Source organism: Hylobates moloch, unplaced genomic scaffold (genome assembly GCF_009828535.3).
Source record: "Hylobates moloch isolate HMO894 unplaced genomic scaffold, HMol_V3 SCAFFOLD_3, whole genome shotgun sequence".
NCBI classification, from domain to species: domain Eukaryota; kingdom Metazoa; phylum Chordata; class Mammalia; order Primates; family Hylobatidae; genus Hylobates; species Hylobates moloch.
This window is the reverse complement of record NW_026652278.1, coordinates 133,504,368-133,525,373: the sequence shown is the minus strand read 5'-3', so window position 1 is coordinate 133,525,373 and position 21,006 is coordinate 133,504,368. Positions and strand designations below refer to the sequence as shown.

The window sequence follows — 21,006 nt, the reverse complement described above, 5'->3', positions numbered from 1 at the left end:
CTGCAGTTAACTTAGGATGCCCTGAAACTCATTAAGTTTTTCATCCTTATTCATTACTTAAACTAAATGCAACAAGTAGAATACTCACAATAGATCTTAGCCAGCAGTGACAAGAATGAAACATAAACCCCAAAATTAAAAACAAAAGTTTTTATACTAATACACTTTAATAAATTTTATTTTCATAGCACATCAATTGTGAATATTATGGAATATAAATTCTTGTCATGTAATATTCTGTTTTATTTTATATGCTATATATATACACAATAGAAAAGTATTGTATTTTGCTATAAAATTTAATGAATTCAAACTAAAGCAACTATTTTGTATCACAGTAGACATAGTTTATGGATCTGTTGTAATCTATAATACTAAAAGCCTTCTTTATATAACTCTGCATTATTAATGTATAGCTAACTCTAAGCATGAGTGTTTTGTAAATATTAGCTATATAGCTATGGTTTTACTTTGTGAGCCTTGTCCCTTTAGATATAGCTGCTTGAGTGATCACAGTGCCTGACACAGCATGTGCAAAAAATAAAAAGAGGGTCTGGGGTGATCACTTCACCCAAGCTGAATCAATGGAGTTTCACTCGTGGATTCTCTTTGGGGATTCAGAGACAATCTCTCCTTGTGAATTTAACTCTAATTGTGTTCTAGGGAACCAAAAAGTGCTCATCTTTTCCATGGGGAAGAAAAATCAGACATACGGTAGGTAATAAAGGAGACCACAAAAAGAGAGGAAAGGCAGAGATAGTCTCTCTTGGCTTTTCAGTTCCTGATTTGAGCCCACAGGGAATGAATGGGCTTGCCCTTAGTTTGCATGAGTGAAGCATGCCTGTCAAGCACGGGCCCGCCCACTCTCATTGTTTTTGTTTGTTGTTTTTCAGATATCTCAAGTGAGATTCTGCAAATTGGTATGAAAAGAAGCTTAACTAATATATGTTTAAAAAAATGAGTTTATATCATAAAGCTGTAGTTGAAATCAGGTCCAACAGTAGCCAAAATTTTCTGTGTTAACTATGGAGGAGTCAGCTAACCTCTTTGGCCTTTCATTTTATAATCTCTACATGGAAGGAAGGAGCAGAAGAGAGGAGCTTCTAGAGCTCTCTGATTTCTGTATCTCAAGAATTTGAGAGTATCACCTCATCAGCGAAGCATAATTATGTTAGATATATTTAATAACGATGTCAAATTGCTTGGACTATTTTGACACAGATTTCCCTTAAAAATCCCTAAAGGCTTGCAATTCCTGTCAAAGGCATGTTACATGCCATTTTGAAATCAGGGATTATATTTAAATTGTTCCTTCATATGAGGTCAGCGTGTCTTCATTTTTGACATTAGCACTATTTTATAGTTGTAGGAATTTTAGAAAGATCTTCTGGGAAAAATAGAGTTATTTTCTCATTTCTATTATTAAATGGCTTTTAAAAGGCTACAAGGCAGCCCTATTATTAAATCTCAAATCAATCTGCTGTCTTTAGGTAGACAAGACTCAAGAACTTAAATTCTACTTCTCTATTACTTTTTATCTATTACTTTGGATACTATGCAATTTTCACAAAGCCAAAGACAATTTTTGAAACACTATAAAATGTCAAAAAAGGAAGACACATTTAAAAGAAAAAAAAAACGTATTTTTTTTGCTTACATTTTCTATAAAAAATTCCCACTTAGATTTTTATAATTGTCTCTTGATACCAAAAATCTGAAGACTTTTATTACACAGCTAAGGGCTATTCAAATCACAAAGATACATAAAGAATAGGATATGGCCATGGTAAAAGCTGTTCAAAAAATCATAAAGAGCAGGGTACAATAAAAATATTTTTAAAATGATAATACAGATTTTACCGATCAAATTGTTACTTTAGAATTTTAATTTTGTTTTCTTATAGGTATTGTTACCTTAGAATTTTAATTTTGTTTTCTTATAGGTCATTTTTTTTTTTCTTGTACATTTTTTCTGTTTGGAGGAAAACAATCAATTGCAGTTAATTCTAAATTTAAAGGAATACAACTGCCCCAGCTAAGAATGAACATGGTACTTTAAGTGTATACCATTCTTCATCAACTGAAGAGACCAGGAAATAAATCACATGGTATACATAGATCAGTCTACTATTCTGTAGTAGTTACAAGTGAAATTCAAGGCTGAAAGGGCCAAAGGAGATAAACCATGCTGTTTCACATTGAGATATTGGTAGCTAATAATTATCAAATGACAATTGCAAAATATTAAGATTACCTAAGATAATAAATTTGTAATTTTCATAGAAAGTATTGGTATTTTAACAATTTGGGTGACCAGTTTTAAATGTGAGGGAAAATATCTCAATTAAAGTTAAGGATTACACAACTGTACACAATGTTATTTCAGACCATGTGACAAACCTAACATACCCATAGCTGGAGAAAAAAGCTGTTTCTTCTGGCTTAAATTCATGTCAGTTCTGAGAATAACATTCAGCAGCTACTTTCCAATTGTTTCCTTCAAAGTCACTCTTTGACTGTCAAAGTTAAAAGTTTAAAACTTAAAACCAGTTTTTTGAAGACCTGAAGTGTAAAAATGCTATTTAAATGCAAACTCTTTGAACTTCTATAAAATATGCACAGAAAGATTCAAGCTTTTTGAGGAGTGGTTAGAATCAGAATGCAATAGAGGAAATGCAAAGACAGGGAGACTTTGTTTGCTTTATAAGTATCTAGACATAAACCATATCTAGTGTCTTAGTGGAGAAGACCTCTTGATATTAATGGAATATGATAGGTTGAAAATGCCTTTCTAGAATTTAGATAAGATGCTACACTTCTGCTAGCTGTGAGAGTGTGTCAATTTGAAATTTATTCTATCAAGTTCAAAACTGAAGAATGTTTGGGGACTTTTCCCCCTATTTTTGCTCTCTAGTACTTTCACATTTGAGAACACAAAAGTGTGCCTATTGTTTTTCAAATCCTGATTGTTTTGTTGCTTATCAATATGTCTGTCTTAGAATTTCTTATCCCCAACGTGCTTTATTTTTAACTTACTTTTATTGTGTTGTTTAAGTGATAAGTGATCAATAAAATTATAAAAATGATAGTAAAAAGAATGAAAAATAAAGAATAGAGACAGATAAGGAAATAAATATGGATGTATACAGAATTAGTATAGGACATATATTTTCTAGTCCTAGCTACTGAAAGGGAAAGAAGTGACACCATAGTAGCAGTGAGCATAACTAGTCCTCAGTGCTTGATTTCTAAACACTATTCTCTAATAAAAAGGATTAAGGTTTGTTGGAAAGTTGGTTGATTGCAGGGCTGGGTCAGGGAAAATACAAGATGATTCTGGAGCATCTTGTGGCTCTAGAAAGTAATGACATGCTAAAAAAATTTTTTTAATAGAATAGGTATATATAAAGGGCACAACAGCCAACCTTAAGGAGCTCCCAAAACACAAAGCTGGCACAACTTGAACAGCAAAAAGATATTACTGAGTCATTAAATAAAAAATTCCCATGAGTCTATGTTAACATTAATAGATAACTGAATAAGTAAATGAATGGAGGAGAAGAGTCAACCATGCCTTTCAGAAGAATTCTAATTAATAATGTGAGAAAAATGAAACAAAAAAATACTATTCAGATATATCAGTAACAATTCAAGATCCATCAATGAATGCAAAAATTAGTGAGTAAAAGTTTAAGCAGAAAGAATATTTGCGTAGTCTCCAAGTATGTCCCCCCAGATTTTTACTAACTTTCTAGGGGAGAATTAACTGTCGGTAGTGGCAGGCACTCCAATGCATCAAGGTTAGCCTCAAAGTAATATGGAAACATACACTGATATGATGCTCTGAGAAGGGCACATCGCCTCTGTAGTGTTCTGCTCCATATTGCAGAACCTAAGTCTAATGACAAACCATAAGAGAAACCCAAGCTGAGGAACATTCTACAAAGTAACTGATAAATACTGTTCAAAAATGTCAAGATTACGAGAGACAATGAAAGACTGAGGAACTGTTATAGATTGGAGGAGCTTGAGAAGACCTGACAGTTGAATGAAAGGCAGGATCCTAGAAGAGAAAAAATGTGTGAGTGGAAAAACCAACCTGAATACATCTCCTTAAAGGAATTCTATATTCCTTCCTGTTTTAGACAGCATATTAAGAGTTAATTCAAATTCCATGGAAATATTGATAGCAATTTAGTTATAAGCTCTTTGATCTTTTATAAACTATAATCCAGAATATATATACATATATACACACATATTCCTGAGATGTGTGTGTACATGCGCATCTTTGTGTGTGTGAATGTGTAGCCAGATTCTAATGTTTTTACTGACAGTGTATATAAATATTTTATTCATCAGTTAAGAATATTCCCTGTGTGATCGAATGACAGACAAGACAAACCAAATTGAGCATCTAAATATTTATATATTTATTTTTTTATTGACATTGTTAACACCTACAACGTTAACAATGATTTCCGTTTGGAGAAAAAGACATTAAATGCACAATGCCATATTTTACATTGTGTGAAGCCTAGAGAAGAAAGTAAATTAACTATCAAAATTATTTTATGCGATATGAAAAGTAATACTCTGATAAAGATATGAATTTAGGACTATGATAGGAAAGAGGAAGAAGTAAGTGTTTCTAGCTGGATACATTACACAAAGATCTCTATGTAGGAACTAACTTAGCAACTAGGCCTAAGTATGAAATTTACAAGGGTAAAGAACAGAAAAATGAAAGAGGGAAGGGCAGTTTAGGTAATGGGAAGAGCCTTAGGAGAGTGTGAGAACTGGAACAGGATTAAAGAAAAGTCAATTAATTGTGTCATTTACTTTCTATATTCTGACATCTTAACAGCATATGTAGAATATTTTTCCATGAATTATATTGAGTTAGAAATATGAATCATAAATTCATAGTTCACAAACTATGAGTAATTCAAGGGATTATAAATAAGACATTGACCCTCTGAAGCAAAGGAATCCTGCAGGGAACACAGGGAAGGAAGCCAAAAATGAGAACAAGGAAATGAACAGAGTAGGAAAAAAAGGGACTTGTGGATATAACAGAAGATTCTGGAAGGATTTTTTTTTTTAAGTAAAAATAGGGAAAAAGCATGGGAGAAAGCTGGAAAAGAAAAGCTTAAGAAAAAAGTATTTTTTTTTTTTTTAAAAAAAAGAACACATGAAAACTATAACAAAAATAGAAACAATACCAGGATGAGAAAGATAATTAAGATCAAAATTAATTTTGCTTATAATTTAAGTGTGTACCTAGTTGCTGCTGTAGTAAATCATACTGAAACCTCTGTGTGTTTGATAAATAAGAATTACATCAATTCTAATAGAGGAATTTTCTGTCCTTAATTTTAAATATTCACAGGAAATTAGGGTAGCCCTTGAAAATAGTGTGTATTCAATGGGTGTTTGTTTAGTGAATGAATAAAGATTAGAATAATATAGGTCAGGTCAGTTTAATCATTTTTTTATTTTCATAAATTGCAAGCTTTTTCTTGCCCTCTGAGACCACAATTAACAATGAATGTTTAGTCTTCTTTTTGATGTGATCACAAAAATTCTCCATTTTAGAAATAAACATCTAGAATGTTAACACACATCAGCTTTATCGAGCATCCAGTATATGCTCATTGTTGCTGCAGCTAATGGAAAATCTAAGCGTGACTAAGACATTGAAGGTTGTTTACAGTATAAGTTTTTTTGTTTAGTGAATCAGACTTTGGAAAATATATCAGATCCAAAACTTACCAGCGTAAGACTAGACAAATTATTTAATCTCATGGAGAATCTGTTTTATTATCTATAAAGTTGGGGAAATAATATTTATCTTATAGTATTATTTTGAAAATTAAATGAGATCCTGAAAGTAGAGTATCTACTAAAGTAACTATTCAGGTATGCACTGAGTAAATGCCAGCTGTTGTCATAATTATTCATTCATGTAGTAACTTTTATTGTGATCTTACTATATTGTTGCCATCATTATTATTAACGTTGTTATTTATTAAATATAATTCTTATCCACAAATAACATATATCCAGTGAAGAATATGAGTCTTAAAGCAATTGTTAACAATTCTGTGACCATATTCATTATTTTATTTGAATATAGAAACTATCATAAGGAATTAAATCTTCAAGGTAAAGACAAAGCAATGTGGAAGTATAGATAAAAATTATTATTCTGACTGGAATATTCAGAAAGACTTCACAGAGAAGGTGGTAATTGAGTTTGATTGCAAAAGAGCAGTGGAATTTCAGTGGCAAAGAAATGGGAGGGAGGTTAGGATGGAAAAATATCCAAGTCAGAGAACACAAAGATGAAGATGTAAAGACTTCAAGACATGTGGAAGTGCTGTTGTAACTGGACAACAGGCAATCATGCTATAAATGAGGAGTACCTCCCGTGTGCCAAGCATTGAGGATATACTCTTTAAAATGAATGACTACAATAAGTTTCACTTTCTTTCATTCTTTTTTTTTTTTTTGAGATGGAGTTTCACTCTTATTGCCCAGGCTAGAGTACAGTGGTGTGATCTCAGCTCACTGCAACCTCTGCCTCCCAGGTTCATGTGATTCTCCTGCCTCAGCCTCCCCAGTAGCTGGGATTACAGGTGCCTGCCACCACCCCTGGCTAATTTTTTGTATTTTTAGTAGAGATGGGGTTTCATCATGTTGGCCAGCCTGGTCTCAAACTCTTGGCCTCAAGTGATCTGCCCTCCTCAGCCTCCCAAAGTGCTGGGATTACAATAATTTTCACTTTCATGGTGCTTATAATACACTGGATGATGTGACCAAGGAAGAATTGGACCCAGGTCATAAATGACCTAAATATGGCCTTGAGATGTTTTAATGTTCTTCTATGAACATTTATAAGGAGGAATTAAGTACTGAAGGCTGCGTTTCAGATAGAGTAACCAACCGGCCACTCATATAAAAGTGAACTACTGCGTTGTGGATGCAGAGAGGCTAACATTGAGAGGCAGTAGTCATCCTGACAAGAAATGGGGAAGGTGAGCACTAAGATAAAGATAAGTAACATGAACAGAAATAATTACATTTTTGTAACAGAATTGTTAGAACTGGTGAGATATAATGATGAGGGAAGGAGAGGAGTCGAACATGATCTTGAGGACTCTACTCTTGGATGCTTAAAGGAATGTGTTGTCTGTATTTGTCACAGGGAATCAGGAAGGAAGAGCCAGTTAGGATCAAGAGTTAGAATATGTTAAGCTTAATAGGCTTTGACACTCAGACGTGCCCATAAAAGCAGTTAGGAATTGGATTATTTTGTTTGGAAGAGGTCAGAACTAGTCAAGAGATTTCATAGTCCTCGGTAAAAATATGGTGTGAAAACCCTAAAAGGGATGAGTTCGTAAATAGAAAATAGAATGAAAAGAAAACGTCAGAACTTACAGAACACCTTGTTCTTAACTTTAGGAGTTATAATACAGATGGTTCTATAGAAACACAAACTCCTTCATTTAGATTTAAGAATAAACAATCAGCTCTTTTCTATGAGAGGAGGAGACTATTCAAACAACATGCTTCTTCTCCTTTACCTTCTATTTCAAAATGTCTCGGTTTCTTCATAGATGTCTAGAATTCTCATGAGCAGTGAGGTGGATGAATAGAGACTGTGTCTGTTCCCAGAGAGTAGCTTTGGAGGATGCTAAAATTAAGGATGAATTGAAGACACAGATTCACCGTAAAGCTGAAACAGCTAAAGTGTCAGGGCCTGCCACTTGCGTAGTCCTCTTATAAGACACTACAAGGAATTATAAATATGCTTGTGGTCAAATGTTTTTGCAAATTTGGCAAAAGTTAGTTATTTAAACTTTCATTAATTCAGAGTTCTGTCTCTATTCAGATTTCCCCGCCCTTTTCTTTCCCTTCTTACTGGGTAGTTCTAAAGAGGCTACAGGCAAGTTGAACTGACAATACATTTAGTTTAGGCTTAGTGGAATACATGTCTACATTTTTTAAAAAACAGCTTTACCGAAGTAAAATTGACCTACAAAAACCTGCGTATATTTTTACAACTTGATGAATTTGGACATAGGCATACCCCCATGAAACTATCACCACAATTAAGGTAACAGACAAATCCATCAAGCCTAAAAGGATTTTTTGTGGCCTTTTTTTGGTTCCTGATGCTGTTTTAAGAACACTTAACATGAGATATACCCTCTTAATACATTTTTAAGTGAATAATACAGTGTTATTAACTATAGGCACTATGTTGTACAGCATGTCTCTGGAACTTATTTTGCGTAACTGAAACTTTATGCCTATTGAATAACAATTTTGCATTCTCCGTCTCCATTTCTTGACAGCCACCGTTATATTCTCTGCTTTTATGAGGTTGACTATTTTGAAAACCTCATGGAAGTGGAGTGTTTGTCCTGGAACTCCCTTATTTCACTTAGCATATTGTTCTCCAGGCTCATTCATTTTGTTGCAGATGGCAGAGTTTCCATCTTTTTAAAGGCTGAATAATATTTTTAGTCATTCTGTATATTGTTGGTATTGCTGGTCACCCAGTTTTTGGCAGAAATGCTGCATATTTTGTTGCATTGTCATGATAATTTGTCTTTTTGCATTTAAATTAACATGGGAACTCATTCAATTCAGAAGACTGAGCCCCAGCATCATTTGTCTTTTCCGACTCAAAAGTTTATTTTTATGGGGAAATAGACAAAAGTTAATATATCACCTTTCTTTAATTGGTAGGATTGTTTCTTATACAGAAAATAATAATCATAGATAACATTTACTAAATGCTTACCACTTTTAGCTACTTTCAACTACATTTTATAGGTGAGGAAACTGAGACATAGAGAAGTTAAATAAGTGGCAGATCAGGAATCCAAAGCCAGTGACTCAGGTTCCCATCAGTAACTTAAACTACCAGGGAACACTGACTCTCTGTCACTGAGTTAGAAGCCAGAAGTCCCTGAGTGTAAAATCCTTGGGGTTTTAGACAAAGCAGTTAACTTCTAATGATCCTCAGCCTTCTTATCAGATGAATGGACAAAGCAGTTAGCTTGTAATGATCCTCAGGATTCTTAACAGATAAATGAAGGTGGACTAGAACATAATGTTGGTAACTTTGGGGTGATCTCACGAGCCTTTGAGAAAGCTGTGATCCGTTTCCATGACATAGAACAGATGTAATTATGTAATTAACAAACATTCTTGGACACCCTGAAACCAATATCTTAGCCCTAGGTTAAGATACCCTGGACTAGAAAATATTTAAATTTCTTACAGACCTAATATTCTGCTATCTTAATAAGAGCTGACTTCTAGTTTATTAGTGACTTTTTAAAGAGGACACAGTGAACTATTAAGTGATTTTCATTGTATGCCTTATTGACGGGTTGGTTTCTGTTGTATTCTTTCTTGTGATCTTGCATTTTCTGAATGCTGCTGACATCTTTCACTTGAAGACATTTTTTATTGAAAGAAAATTTTAGATGCATCTGGATTGAACTACTCTGAAGAAGTTATGGTGTTTACCTGAAGCTAATAAAATAATTTATATTTTCCTAGTAAATGAGATCTGAAGAACGACCAAAGTGTCAATAGCAAAATCAATTTGAAAAGGATCTACTATGAAATTAGGTTTCTCAAATAAAATGTAGTTTAACAAGAGAGCATTCACTCTGTCTTCCTTCTTATGGGGATACTTTGCATTAGAATGTAAAAATGATGGCATGTTTTGAAGCCATAAACTTAATATGTTTGTGGCTTCAAAAGATCAAAGGATTAAGTTTCAATTTAAGTGTATGGATTTTTTGTTATAAAAATAAAGTGTCTTACTAGAAAACAGAACAAGAAACATTTTGTGTATTCTTTCTATGTCACCTAAGGAAATTGCAAAAGCATCTATTTGAAGTTGTGTAAGATTTAGTATACACAATCAGGAAAGTACTCTGTATAGATTTTTTAAAATGCACTAGTACTAATCTGCCCTTGAGTTAAAATGCTTAATATTTTGTTTTTTTTCTGTGTAAAATTTGGTTGAAAGATTATTCATTATTGTTGAATTTCAACATGATTGCAAATTAAATGATGCAAAACTCAATAAAGTAAAATACACAAAAGAGCAATTAACATGTTATCTCAGTAAGTATACAGAATAATGAGAGAACACACAGTTCTACACTGTAGCATATAATTAAGATGTAGTCATAAATCAGGAAAATATTATATCTTGTTTAGGTGCACAGGTGGCTTTTAGAAAGATTGATTATTAGCTCCTGTTTCCCCCTTGAGATGTGAGTTCGTAGTTATTCCTGCAAAATTAAACAGAATAATTTCTCATACTTCCTACAGTAGGTATGCGTCAATGCAAACAGTGTGATGGAGATAAATGTTTGCAAAGTGTTCATCTCCTTGTCTGTTTCTATTCCAGATGCTCTCTACGATGTCATCACTGTGGGAGCCCCAGCGGCCCATTTTCAGGGATTTAAGAATGGTGGTCTTCGGAAACTACTCCATAGATTTGAAACAGAAAGAAGAAAGTAAGTAAAGACAGGAGGAAAGCACAGATTCCATTAATAACATCTCCCCTTTGGGGAAGTCTGTATACAAGGTTAGAATAAAGAAGATTGGTCCATCAGAATGTATAGTTCTTGACATATTAACCTATTTAGTAACATAGAGTTGTTAAATATCTCAAAACTACCAGAGAAGAAATTAGATTAAACAAATTGCCTAACTGTCTTGCTTACTGAGTGTCATTGTGATGGCAGAAAATCTTCCGGAAGTCATATGACTAAGGGGTGATATTCTAGTGTCAACTATTGCTTGCTCAAAGGAGTGTGCAGAGATTTAGCTAGAAATACAGTCTAACTTCACTGTGGAGCCAAAGATACTGGATGGAGAATATGGCTCCTAATTTATGATTTTTACCCTACTAGTAATTTCCATGCTGGCCTGAGGCACATTTAATTGTGCCACTTGAAAAAGACACAACAATACAGAATTCTATGTTCTGTTCCTTAGGGAAAAGGCATGAGTATTACCACTATTATTTATAATTTGAATATACTCTTTCCCCAGTTTTTGTTTTTACATGCTTTTAAATATTGCCTGATAAAGCTTTTGCAGCAGTAGTTTATTGTTCTCTCCCATGTCTCATCAGTTGAGGTTATCCTATAATATTCTCTGGCTATGACCACGCTCATGTAAAACATAAAGTGCATTATCCAGGTATGAAGAATAACTCCTTTTCAAATAGTTACTCTTCTTAAGTTAAGAATTCCGATTTTTTTTTTTTTTTTTTTTTTTTTTTACTTTTAGATTCCAAGGGTATGTGTGCAGGTTTTTTCTTTAATTTTTTTCTTTCTTTTTTTAACCATGGTGAATTGCATGTCACAGGGATTTGGTGTACAGGTTATTTTGCCACCCAGGTAATAAGCATAGTATCTAATAGGTAGTTTTTCAATCCTCACCCTCCTCTACCCTCCACCCTTAAGTAGGTCCTGGTGTCTGTTGAAGAATCCAAATTTTGAAAGTTCGGAAAAATAGTCATTCTTTAGTCACAGTTGATTTAGTAATAGTATTAGAAAATCTGTTTGAGTGCCAAAACCAGAAAAATTTTTAAAGTTTTATCACATTTATCAAATACAAAATTTGTTTTTTGGTGCCAAGATGTTTAGGAAGAAAGCATTTAAAGGAGGTTAGAATTGAATAATTGACTTACTATTATATAAATATATAAACTACCAATACATATATATTTTTCTTTTTTCCTTTTAAGGAATTGACTTTGGTACAATATTAACTCAGTTATAGTTCTTATTCTGATTTTTCTAGTTTTTTGTTCATTTTTGTTTGTTTGTTTTTTGGTGGGGAAAGGTTTATAGTTTTATAAAATTATATTGCATGGGTAGATTAACCACTATTATAAACATGATATAGAACTGTTTCATCACCACAAAGAAACTCCCTCAGGTTACCCATTAATATTCACACCCTTCTCACAAATATTATTGCAGTGGGGAGTGGAAGCCAAAGTTTCAACCATGGGCTCTGCAGGGGAGAGGCATCTCCTGTTTACTTTATGGGAGTTGGAAGTTAATTCAAACCATAGGCCCCATGGGGGAAGGGATGCCATCCCTACTGAAGTGGGGATATGAGTGGAAGACAGGGTTTTGCCCATGGAATCTGAGTGGGGATGAAGGGTGTTTCTCACTGATTTCCTACTGTACCATTCTTCTAGTTGGGGAGGGGCATGACATTTTTGTGGTATTCACCCCCAGAACAGGTTGGTATGGCTGGGCCACCCTGTTCCAGGTTCTTTGGCTTTTCCTGGGTGCTATTTTTTGTTGGTGCTTTGCTGCATTGAGAAGTTCTGTGGCACCCAGTTTGGGACATTATAGGAGGCAAGAAAAACCCCGTGGAACTCACTGTCATATTCCTTAAGTCCTGAGGCCCCTAACCAATATACCTCCTTTAGTCTACCTTTTAGAGTCTTTTGATAGGTGACATATATGTTTTGTCTAGAGTGTTTCATTGTGATTAACAGGGGAAGTAAAATAGATTGCATTTACTTCATCTTGTCTGGAACTATGTCTCAGCCTCGAGAGTTGACTTAATCTATTTTTTTCCCTCAATTAAATTTTAAAGTGTATAACCCAATTAGAAGACTCAAAACTGCCCATAGGGCAGTCAGAATCCTGTTGAGCATAGAAAGCATCAATATGTGAAATATGGAACCTAACCCTCTAATTTTATGAAACATATTTCTGTTAAAGACAACTGTTGAGTTCTATGGTTAGACTCTAAATAATATTTCTTAAGGTTTAAATATTTGTATAAATATTTGAATCCTTCACTTTTCTTCACTTTTCACTGGGATGTTACATGTCAACACACACACACACACACACACACTCACAGATCTTGGGTTAATTTTCAGATAAAAGTAAAAACGTGTTCAATGCTTGCAAACACTGATTGCTTTAAATTTTTCATTTGTGTTTTATTTATTGATAAAATACAATAAAGATTTTAAAATAAATAAAAAAAGAACTTTGTGGATCTTAAAATAATTCTCCATAGGGCAGCGGTCAGGGACAAATACAGCTTGCTGAGGCAATATACTGGTGAGCATGGCTGTCAGCCTACCCGTTAAATTAAGAGCTGACTTGAGCAGAGAATTAATGATTACAGAGTTATCGCACCATGCCAATACTTTTTCTGCAGGCTTTTTCAGCAACAAATATTCCATTTGTCAGTCAACAGCAATGTATAGAAGTAAAAAGACTATATGAAATGAGTAATTCGGGCTTTAGGTGAGAGTAAACAATGACATTTTGCAAGACATGAAATCACAAGTGAGGAAATTTTTCTTTGCCTCATCTTTTAGACCAAGTTTTTTGGGAACTACCACAACCATTGTACTATTTCACCTTCGTTTATTTTTTTTTTTTCAGCTAAGCCAATAAAATACTGTCATCTGAGAAAAGACATAATTTATGTCCCTTGGTAATCTCTTTTGGGATTAATACATTGGCCACATAATGAAAAGGGTTTTAGCATAAGAACATTGCTTACAGTATTTATATAAAGCAATTCAGGTCATACAACCATATTTATTAAAAGTTACAAGATAATTAGAGAGATTGAACTTCTAAAGCACAGTATCTGAGTACCTTACTCTTGTGCTTAGGAACTTTGAGGAGTCCATACTTATCCATTGGGCATTCAAAGCATCCATGATTTTGCCCACCAGTGTCTACCCTCATCACCTACTCCTTCTATTGTTGTTTCTAAAACGCTGTATAAACTGTTTCCTAAATGGGCTTCATGTATTTCTACCTTTTCCTTTTTCCTCGTTCTGTTTCCTTTTACAAGAAATTATTCTGTTCTCCTCATTTTCTACTATTTTTCATTTCTTTTTGTGAAAGCCATTTACATAATCCTATTCAAAATTCTATGCATGGTCCTTGTGAAGATTTCACGCTTATAATTAGGCTTTCCTGATTTTTCAAGTTGATTTGGCTCTCCTCCCTAATATTTCACTTTTGCTTCTCTTGTAGCCTTACTAGGCCACAGTAATGTATTAGGTTTTTCCTTGTACGAAGTTTCTGTAATACGTTGTGCTTTCCTTGAATAAGAGATGGAGCACCTTCTATATGTAAGTATGCTACAAATCAAATACAACAGGCGTTGGAATTCACATATAAATCAGATATAGTTGCTGACTTAAAAGTGCTAAAAACTAGAATGGGAGAAAAAGTTTCACAAATAATCATAATGCAGTAAGATTAATAATATAGAAAGCAGGGGTTACCAACCTTGGCTGCACACTAGAATCACCTTTGGAGCTTTAAAACCTTTTATTTATAACAGGATATCACCCCAGACAAATTAAGTCAAAGCCTTTGGTAGTGGGACCCAGGCATTGATACATTTTAAAAGCTTCCCAGGTGAGCCTAATGTGTAGCCAGGGTTGAGGACTACTGATATAGCTATGAGTGAGTAGTGCTGGCTGAAGACAGATAAAAGGTTTGGAGAATAAAAACAAATAGCTACACAGACGAGTTGAGCTTGAAAAACTATATAGAACTTCAATTGGTATATATATCAAGAGGAAAGGAAATCTAAGTAAAAGAATATTTATTGAGATAAAGTGTTACAACTCACTTACTGGAAATTTTTGTTTAGAGAATCCCAAAACTCATTAGAGTGTTGCAAAATGGAACCGCATGTGAGAGTAAAGCTATAAGAATTTTGATCTTGGACAATCTGGGCTTGAGTAACATACAGACACATACATTCGAACATATCATAGAGGATTTCATATTGAAAACTTGATGTCTTTCTAAGATGACCAAAATTCTAGTTACACATTTTTTAATAGACCCAAATTAGCATGTTTGTAACTTCTGTATTCTCTTGTAACATCAAACGCCTACTTGTACCTAGTGTCAGTTGATTTACTCCAACACCATAGGAAAGTTTGTGGATTTCTCCCTCAAAATATGAATCAAGTTTTTACTTTTAGTATTGTTTAAAAGAAAGGAAAATTTATTCCTACAACATGTAACATATATTTGCTTTCTGTAAACTTTTTCTTTTTCTGATGGAGTCTTACTCTATCACCTAGGCTGGAGTGCATTAGTGCTATCTCCCTTCACTGCAAACTCTACCTCCTGGGTTCAAGTGATTCTCCTGTCTCAGCCTCCCAAGTAGCTGGGATTACAGGTGCACACAACCACACCCAACTAACTTTTATATTTTTTTTGTGGAGATGGGGTTTCAACATCTTGCTCAATCTGGTCTTAACTCCTGGGCTCTAGGGATCTGCACACCTTGGCCTTCCAAAGTGTTGGGATTACAGGCATGAGCCACCACACCCAGCGTTTTTGTTCCCTTCCCTTCCCTTCCCTCCCCTCCCCTCCTCTCCCCTCCCCTCCCCTTCCCTCCCCTCCCCTTCCGTCCCCTTCCCTCCCCTCCCCTCCCATTCCCTCCCCTTCCCTCCCCTTCCCTCCCCTCCCCCCCCCCCTCCCCTTCCCTCCCCCTCTTCCCCTCCCCTTCCCTTCCCTTCTCTTTACAGAGTTTTGCTCTTGTTGCCCACGCTGGAGTACAATGGCAAGATCTTGGCTCACTGCAACCTCTGCCTCCCGGGTTCAAGAGATTCTCCTGTCTCTGGTCCTCCCAAGTAGCTGGGACTACAGGTGTACACCACCACACCCTGGCTAATTTTGTATTTTTAGTAGAGATAGGGTTTCACAATTTTGGCCAGGCTGGTCTTGAACTCCCAACCTCAGGCAATCCACCTGCCTTGATGTCAGGAACATCAGATTCAGACAGAACTTTCACTAACTAGGAGCATGACCTAGAAGTAGGATCATTAACATGAAAAAGTAACTAATTAAAACCAAGACGCTTTGTTAAAATAAAAAAATAAAGCCTGTGAAAGACATGTTAGCTTCTTCTTGAGAATTTTAATTTGTTACTATCTATGTATTCATTTGGAACCACCGAACTAATGCCCTGCAAGTGGTCCTAATTTAAATGCCTGTCTTGAGTAATTACCCAGTTACACACCCACCTTCCCTGAATATGCTTCAGATGCTCATAATGAACATTTGCTTCCTCCAGATTTCAATCAGAAAAGAAAAAAAAATCACCTTGAAAAGTATTAAGAAAAATAAACTAAAATGTTACTGATAAGACTGTGGCAGGCTGTACTTGATCTTGCAACAGCTATAGCCTGTGCTGGAATTTGGGGACTTTTTTTTTTTTTTTTTTTTGAGATGGAGCCTCACTCTGTCACCCAGGCTGGAGTACAGGGGTGCAATCTCGGCTCACTGCAACCTCCGCCTCCCAGGTTCAAGGGATTCTTCTGCCTCAGCCTCCTAAGTAGCTGGGACTACAGGCATATGCTACCATGCCCGGCTAATTTTTTTGTATTTTTAGTAGGGATGGGGTTTTACCATATTGACCAGGCTGGTCTGGAACTCATGATCCACCGCCTCAGCCTCCCAAAGTGCTGGGATTACAGGTGTGAGCCACTGCACCCAGCCTGGGGACCTTTTTTAAAGAAAAGTAAAACAAGGTTTTAGTCTATTCCTGCTGCTAACAAAATATCTTAACTAGGTAATTTATAAACAACTGAAACTTATGGCCCTCAGTTCTGGACAATAGGAAGTCCAAAATCAAGGCACCAGCAGATTCAGTGTCTGATGAGAGCCCATACCTCATAGATGGCACCTTCTAGCTGTACCCTGACCTGGTAGAAGGGCAAGGCAGCTCTCAGGGGCCTCCCATTACCAGGACAGATTCCTCATGACCTCATCACCTCTCAAAGGTTCCACTTGCTAATATTATCACCTTCATGATTAGGTTTCAACATATGAATGTTGAGGAACACAGTCAGACCACAGCAAACAACAACATAGAGAGTTAAAGCAGCCTTATCTCCTATAAGATCAGTGGTTACACAGTCACAGGGCGAAAACTCTGGGACTGAAAACTTTTCTTACTACTATAAGGAGGAATAAGGGTAGATATTTTCTTATTCTCTATTATAAATAGGAGGCTTCTTACATAAAAAGGGGAAAATCATATCAGGGAAATAAGCTGTCCATAACCTATAACATAGTAGGCATCCGATAAACTAGGAATGGGAGAACTGGAGGCAAAACCTTACACTGTTACCTTTGAAATGTGTTTTTCTGATAGAATTATTAACCACTAATTAATTTGGGAGATGCAAAACATCAATTCGCATTTCTATGCCTTCGCCAGTAACAAATGAGCAGACTAATCAGTAGTTACAAAAATATTTGTTTTAATCACCTTCACTTCCATTCTTAAGAATAAAAATTTTTATTTCTTTTTATGAAAGAGAGTGAGTGATTTGAAAGCATTCAATGAAAGCAATGTGATCGTCTTATTTGATTGGGGATGGTAATTCATTTTTTCCATACTTGGATTTTTTTTTCTTTCTATTTCTAGCATGATCCCTAGATTCCACTTAGACCTTTGACTTGTCAGTCATTGACAGTGCAATTTAGAGTCTGAGATCTTAACTATGCTTACTATTTTGTATGAACTCATAAGTCAAGCCATATATATATATATATATATATATATATATATGTATATGTAGTTTTTTTTGAGACGGAGTCTCGCTCTGTTGCCCAGGCTGGAGTGCAGTGGTGCGATCTTGGCTCACTGCACCCTCCACCTCCCGGGTTCACACCATTCTCCTGCCTCAGCTTCCCGAATAGCTGGGACTACAGGCGCCTGCCACCACGCCCGGCTAATTTTTTGTATTTTTAGTAGAGACAGGGTTTCACCATGTTAGCCAGGATGGTCTCGATCTCCTGACCTTGTGATCCACCCACCTCGGCCTCCCAAAGTGCTGGGATTACAGGCATGAGCCACCACACCCGGCCAAGCCATATACATTTTAAGTAGAAATACTTTGATCCTTTATTGATATATATTTTAATAAATAATTTCACTGATAATTTTCCAGTTTCATAAAGAAATACGCTTATTGGAAAACAGAAAAATCAAAAGAAAGAGATTAAAAGCATACTTGTAATATTCTTCCTTAACAACAATTACTGGTAGCATACTGGGTGCTCTCTTCCAGTCTTTTTTTCCACATATAATCTACATCCTTATATTTTTTTCTATTAAAAATTCAAAACTGCAGAACTGTTTAAAATGACTAATTTTTAAGTTATATACATAACATAGGCCGGGCGTGATGGCTCATGCCTGTAATCCCAGGACTTTGGGAGGCCGAGGCCAGTGGTTTTCTTGAGCTCAGGAGTTTGAGACCAGCCTGAGCAACATGGCAAAAACCTGTCTCTGCAAAGAAGTGCCAAAATTAGTCAGGCTTGGTAGTATGTGCCTTTAGTTCCAGATACTTGGGAGACTAAAGTGGAAGGATCACTTGAGCCTGCAAGGTGGAGGTTGCAGTGAGCCAAGATCACCCCACTGCCCTCCAGCCTCTGGGTGACAGAGGGAGGCCCTGTCTCAAAAAAAAAAAAAAAAAAAATGTGTGTCTGTGTGTGTGTGTATGTATGTATATATGGTAAGCAAATTTATATATATTTATATATAGATATATATACACAAACAGACACACACACAATTTTTGCTCAATTTCACATGATCCTGAGTGAATTTGTAATAAGTGAATTTGTAATGCAGTTTTTCTTCCTTCTTTATTTTCATTGTAGCTGTATAAAAAACAAAATTTGTTTATGGTCCACAAATTCAAAGAATAAAGAGGCTTGTATAGTTGAAATCCTGCCTGTTCTAGTCCTCTTCTTTAAAATAAACCAATCTGAGCAGTTTAATCTACTTCGCAGCAAGATTTCTTCTTGGAATCTCAGATTATTTAAATTTTAGCAGTGATTCTCTTAGTCCACAAACACAAATGTTGAGAATGTAATGTTCTTGCCTTTTCTGTAACTCTGTTTAATTTTTCTGTCTCCTATTCTGGGACAGGTAGAAACTTTCATCTCAGATAATTCATAGACTCTGCTCCCAGTGTAGATTTGAATTCTGATTGTCACATACTGTCTTTGTGATATTAGTCAGATTACCACACCTTTCTGTACCTTAGTTTCCTCATCTGTAAAGTGGAAATAATATTGCTTAACCCAGAGGGTGGTTCTTAAAATTTGATGAGTTTATATGCTAAGCATTTATAACTGTGCCTGGCACATGATGAGGTCTTAATCGATATTAGCTATTATTTATGTAAATATATAGAAAGGATACATTTCCACAGAAAATGTTTTGGCAATTTCTCAATTTAGTGCATGTAAATCTTATTCTTTCTGAAAGCTGAGTAGGATTTTATTGATTGGATTTAACATAATTATCTAATCAATACACTATTGATGGTCATTTAGATTGTTTCTAAGTTTTTTATTAGAACCACCTGCACTTGCAAGGTATATCCTTATTCATATATCTTTGCAAATTTCTGGGTGTTTCTTCTAGATAAATTCCTACACTTAGTATATTCCTACACTTAGTATAACTACACTTAGTTAAGAGGACTTTCTTTCTTTCTTTCTTTCTTTCTTTCTTTCTTTCTTTCTTTCTTCTTTCTTTCTTTCTTTCTTTCTTTCTTTCTTTCTTTCTTTCTTTCTTTCTTTTTCCTCTCTTTCCTCTCTTTCCTTCTGTCTTTCCTCCCTCCCTCTCCTCCCTCCCTCCTTCCTTCCTTCCTTCCTTCCTTCCTTTCTTTCTTTCTTTCTTTCTTTCTTTCTCTTTCTTTCTTTTCCTTCCTTCCTTCCTTCCTTCCTTCCTTCCTTCCTTCCTTCCTTCCTTCCTTTTCTGTCTGTCTGTCTGTCTCTCTGTCTGTCTGTCTGTCTTGCTCTATTGCCCAGGCTGGAGTGCAGTGGCACGATCTCAGCTCACTGCAAGCTCCGCCTCCTGGATTCATGCCATTCTCCCGCCTCAGCCTCCCGAGTAGCTGGGACTGCAGGCACCCACCACCACGCCCAGCTAATTTTTTGTATTTTTAGTAGAGACAGGGTTTCACCATGTTAGCCAGGATGGTCTCGATCTCCTGACCTCATGATCCACCCGCCTCGGCCTCCCAAAGTGCTGGGATTACAGGTGTGAGGCACCGCGCCCGGCCAAGAGCACTTCTTTCTTAACTAAGAAACTAAAATTTCTTAGTTAAGAGGTAGTTAAATTTTAGAAGTAATACCACCAAAAAGTTGTATTAATATGCATAATATGCCTAATTTCTCATTCAGTCTTGAGTACTGAGCTTTGGATATTATTCATGTGTGAAGTAGAGGTATGGGTGATGAGGTGTATATATATATATATATATATATAAAATTACATAATATTATAAATATTATAAATATATGTCTAGCAGGTAGCTCCACTTTACTCGTATCTTCCATACACCTTGAGATTGAGATATTGAATCATTTTGCATCCCTTTGGCTCTCAAACTTGCTTCTTTTGGGGGTTATTTTCCTAATAAAAAGGTATGACCATCCGCCCCACTGTTCAATGTAGCACCTGAAAATCCTTGACAACTTTTTCTCCCTTGCTTTCACTTAAAATTAATTTACCTTCTTCTATATCTGGAAGTTATGCATTTTAATAATGAAACATGGGTTAAGATTATCCTTGCCTGTAGAACCACTGTCTTTTAAATATTCTACTACCAAACTTCTTAATTACTATCCTTCCTTCCAGACTGGCTCTCATCCAATCAGTTATCCTCATCTTGGTTCGAATTATATTTCTTAAAGGCAAATATTCTTGTGATTTCATAATTTTAAAAATTTCTTAGCTGCCTCTTGCTTGCAGGAGAAAATCTAAGGTGCAATAATATATACATGTGATCTGGCCCTGGTTTCTTCTCCAGCTTCATCTCACACCATGACACCATCATCTTTCCCTCCCCTCTCCCCTCCATAGTGAACCAGAAGAGAACTTTCTCACCACCACAGATCTTAG

General features: G+C 35.5%; 1 protein-coding gene across 5 annotated transcripts in view; it reads left to right on the top strand.

The window, feature by feature from the left end:
- Positions 1–21,006, top strand: part of INPP4B (inositol polyphosphate-4-phosphatase type II B) — an 834,063-nt gene that overhangs the window by 658,048 nt on the left and 155,009 nt on the right. For all 5 annotated transcript variants that reach the window (XM_032147659.2, XM_032147632.2, XM_032147654.2 and 2 more), the window contains one exon: positions 10,448–10,556. In XM_032147659.2, coding sequence (XP_032003550.1) covers positions 10,448–10,556 — 109 coding nt within the window. The remainder of the gene's footprint in view (positions 1–10,447; positions 10,557–21,006) is intronic.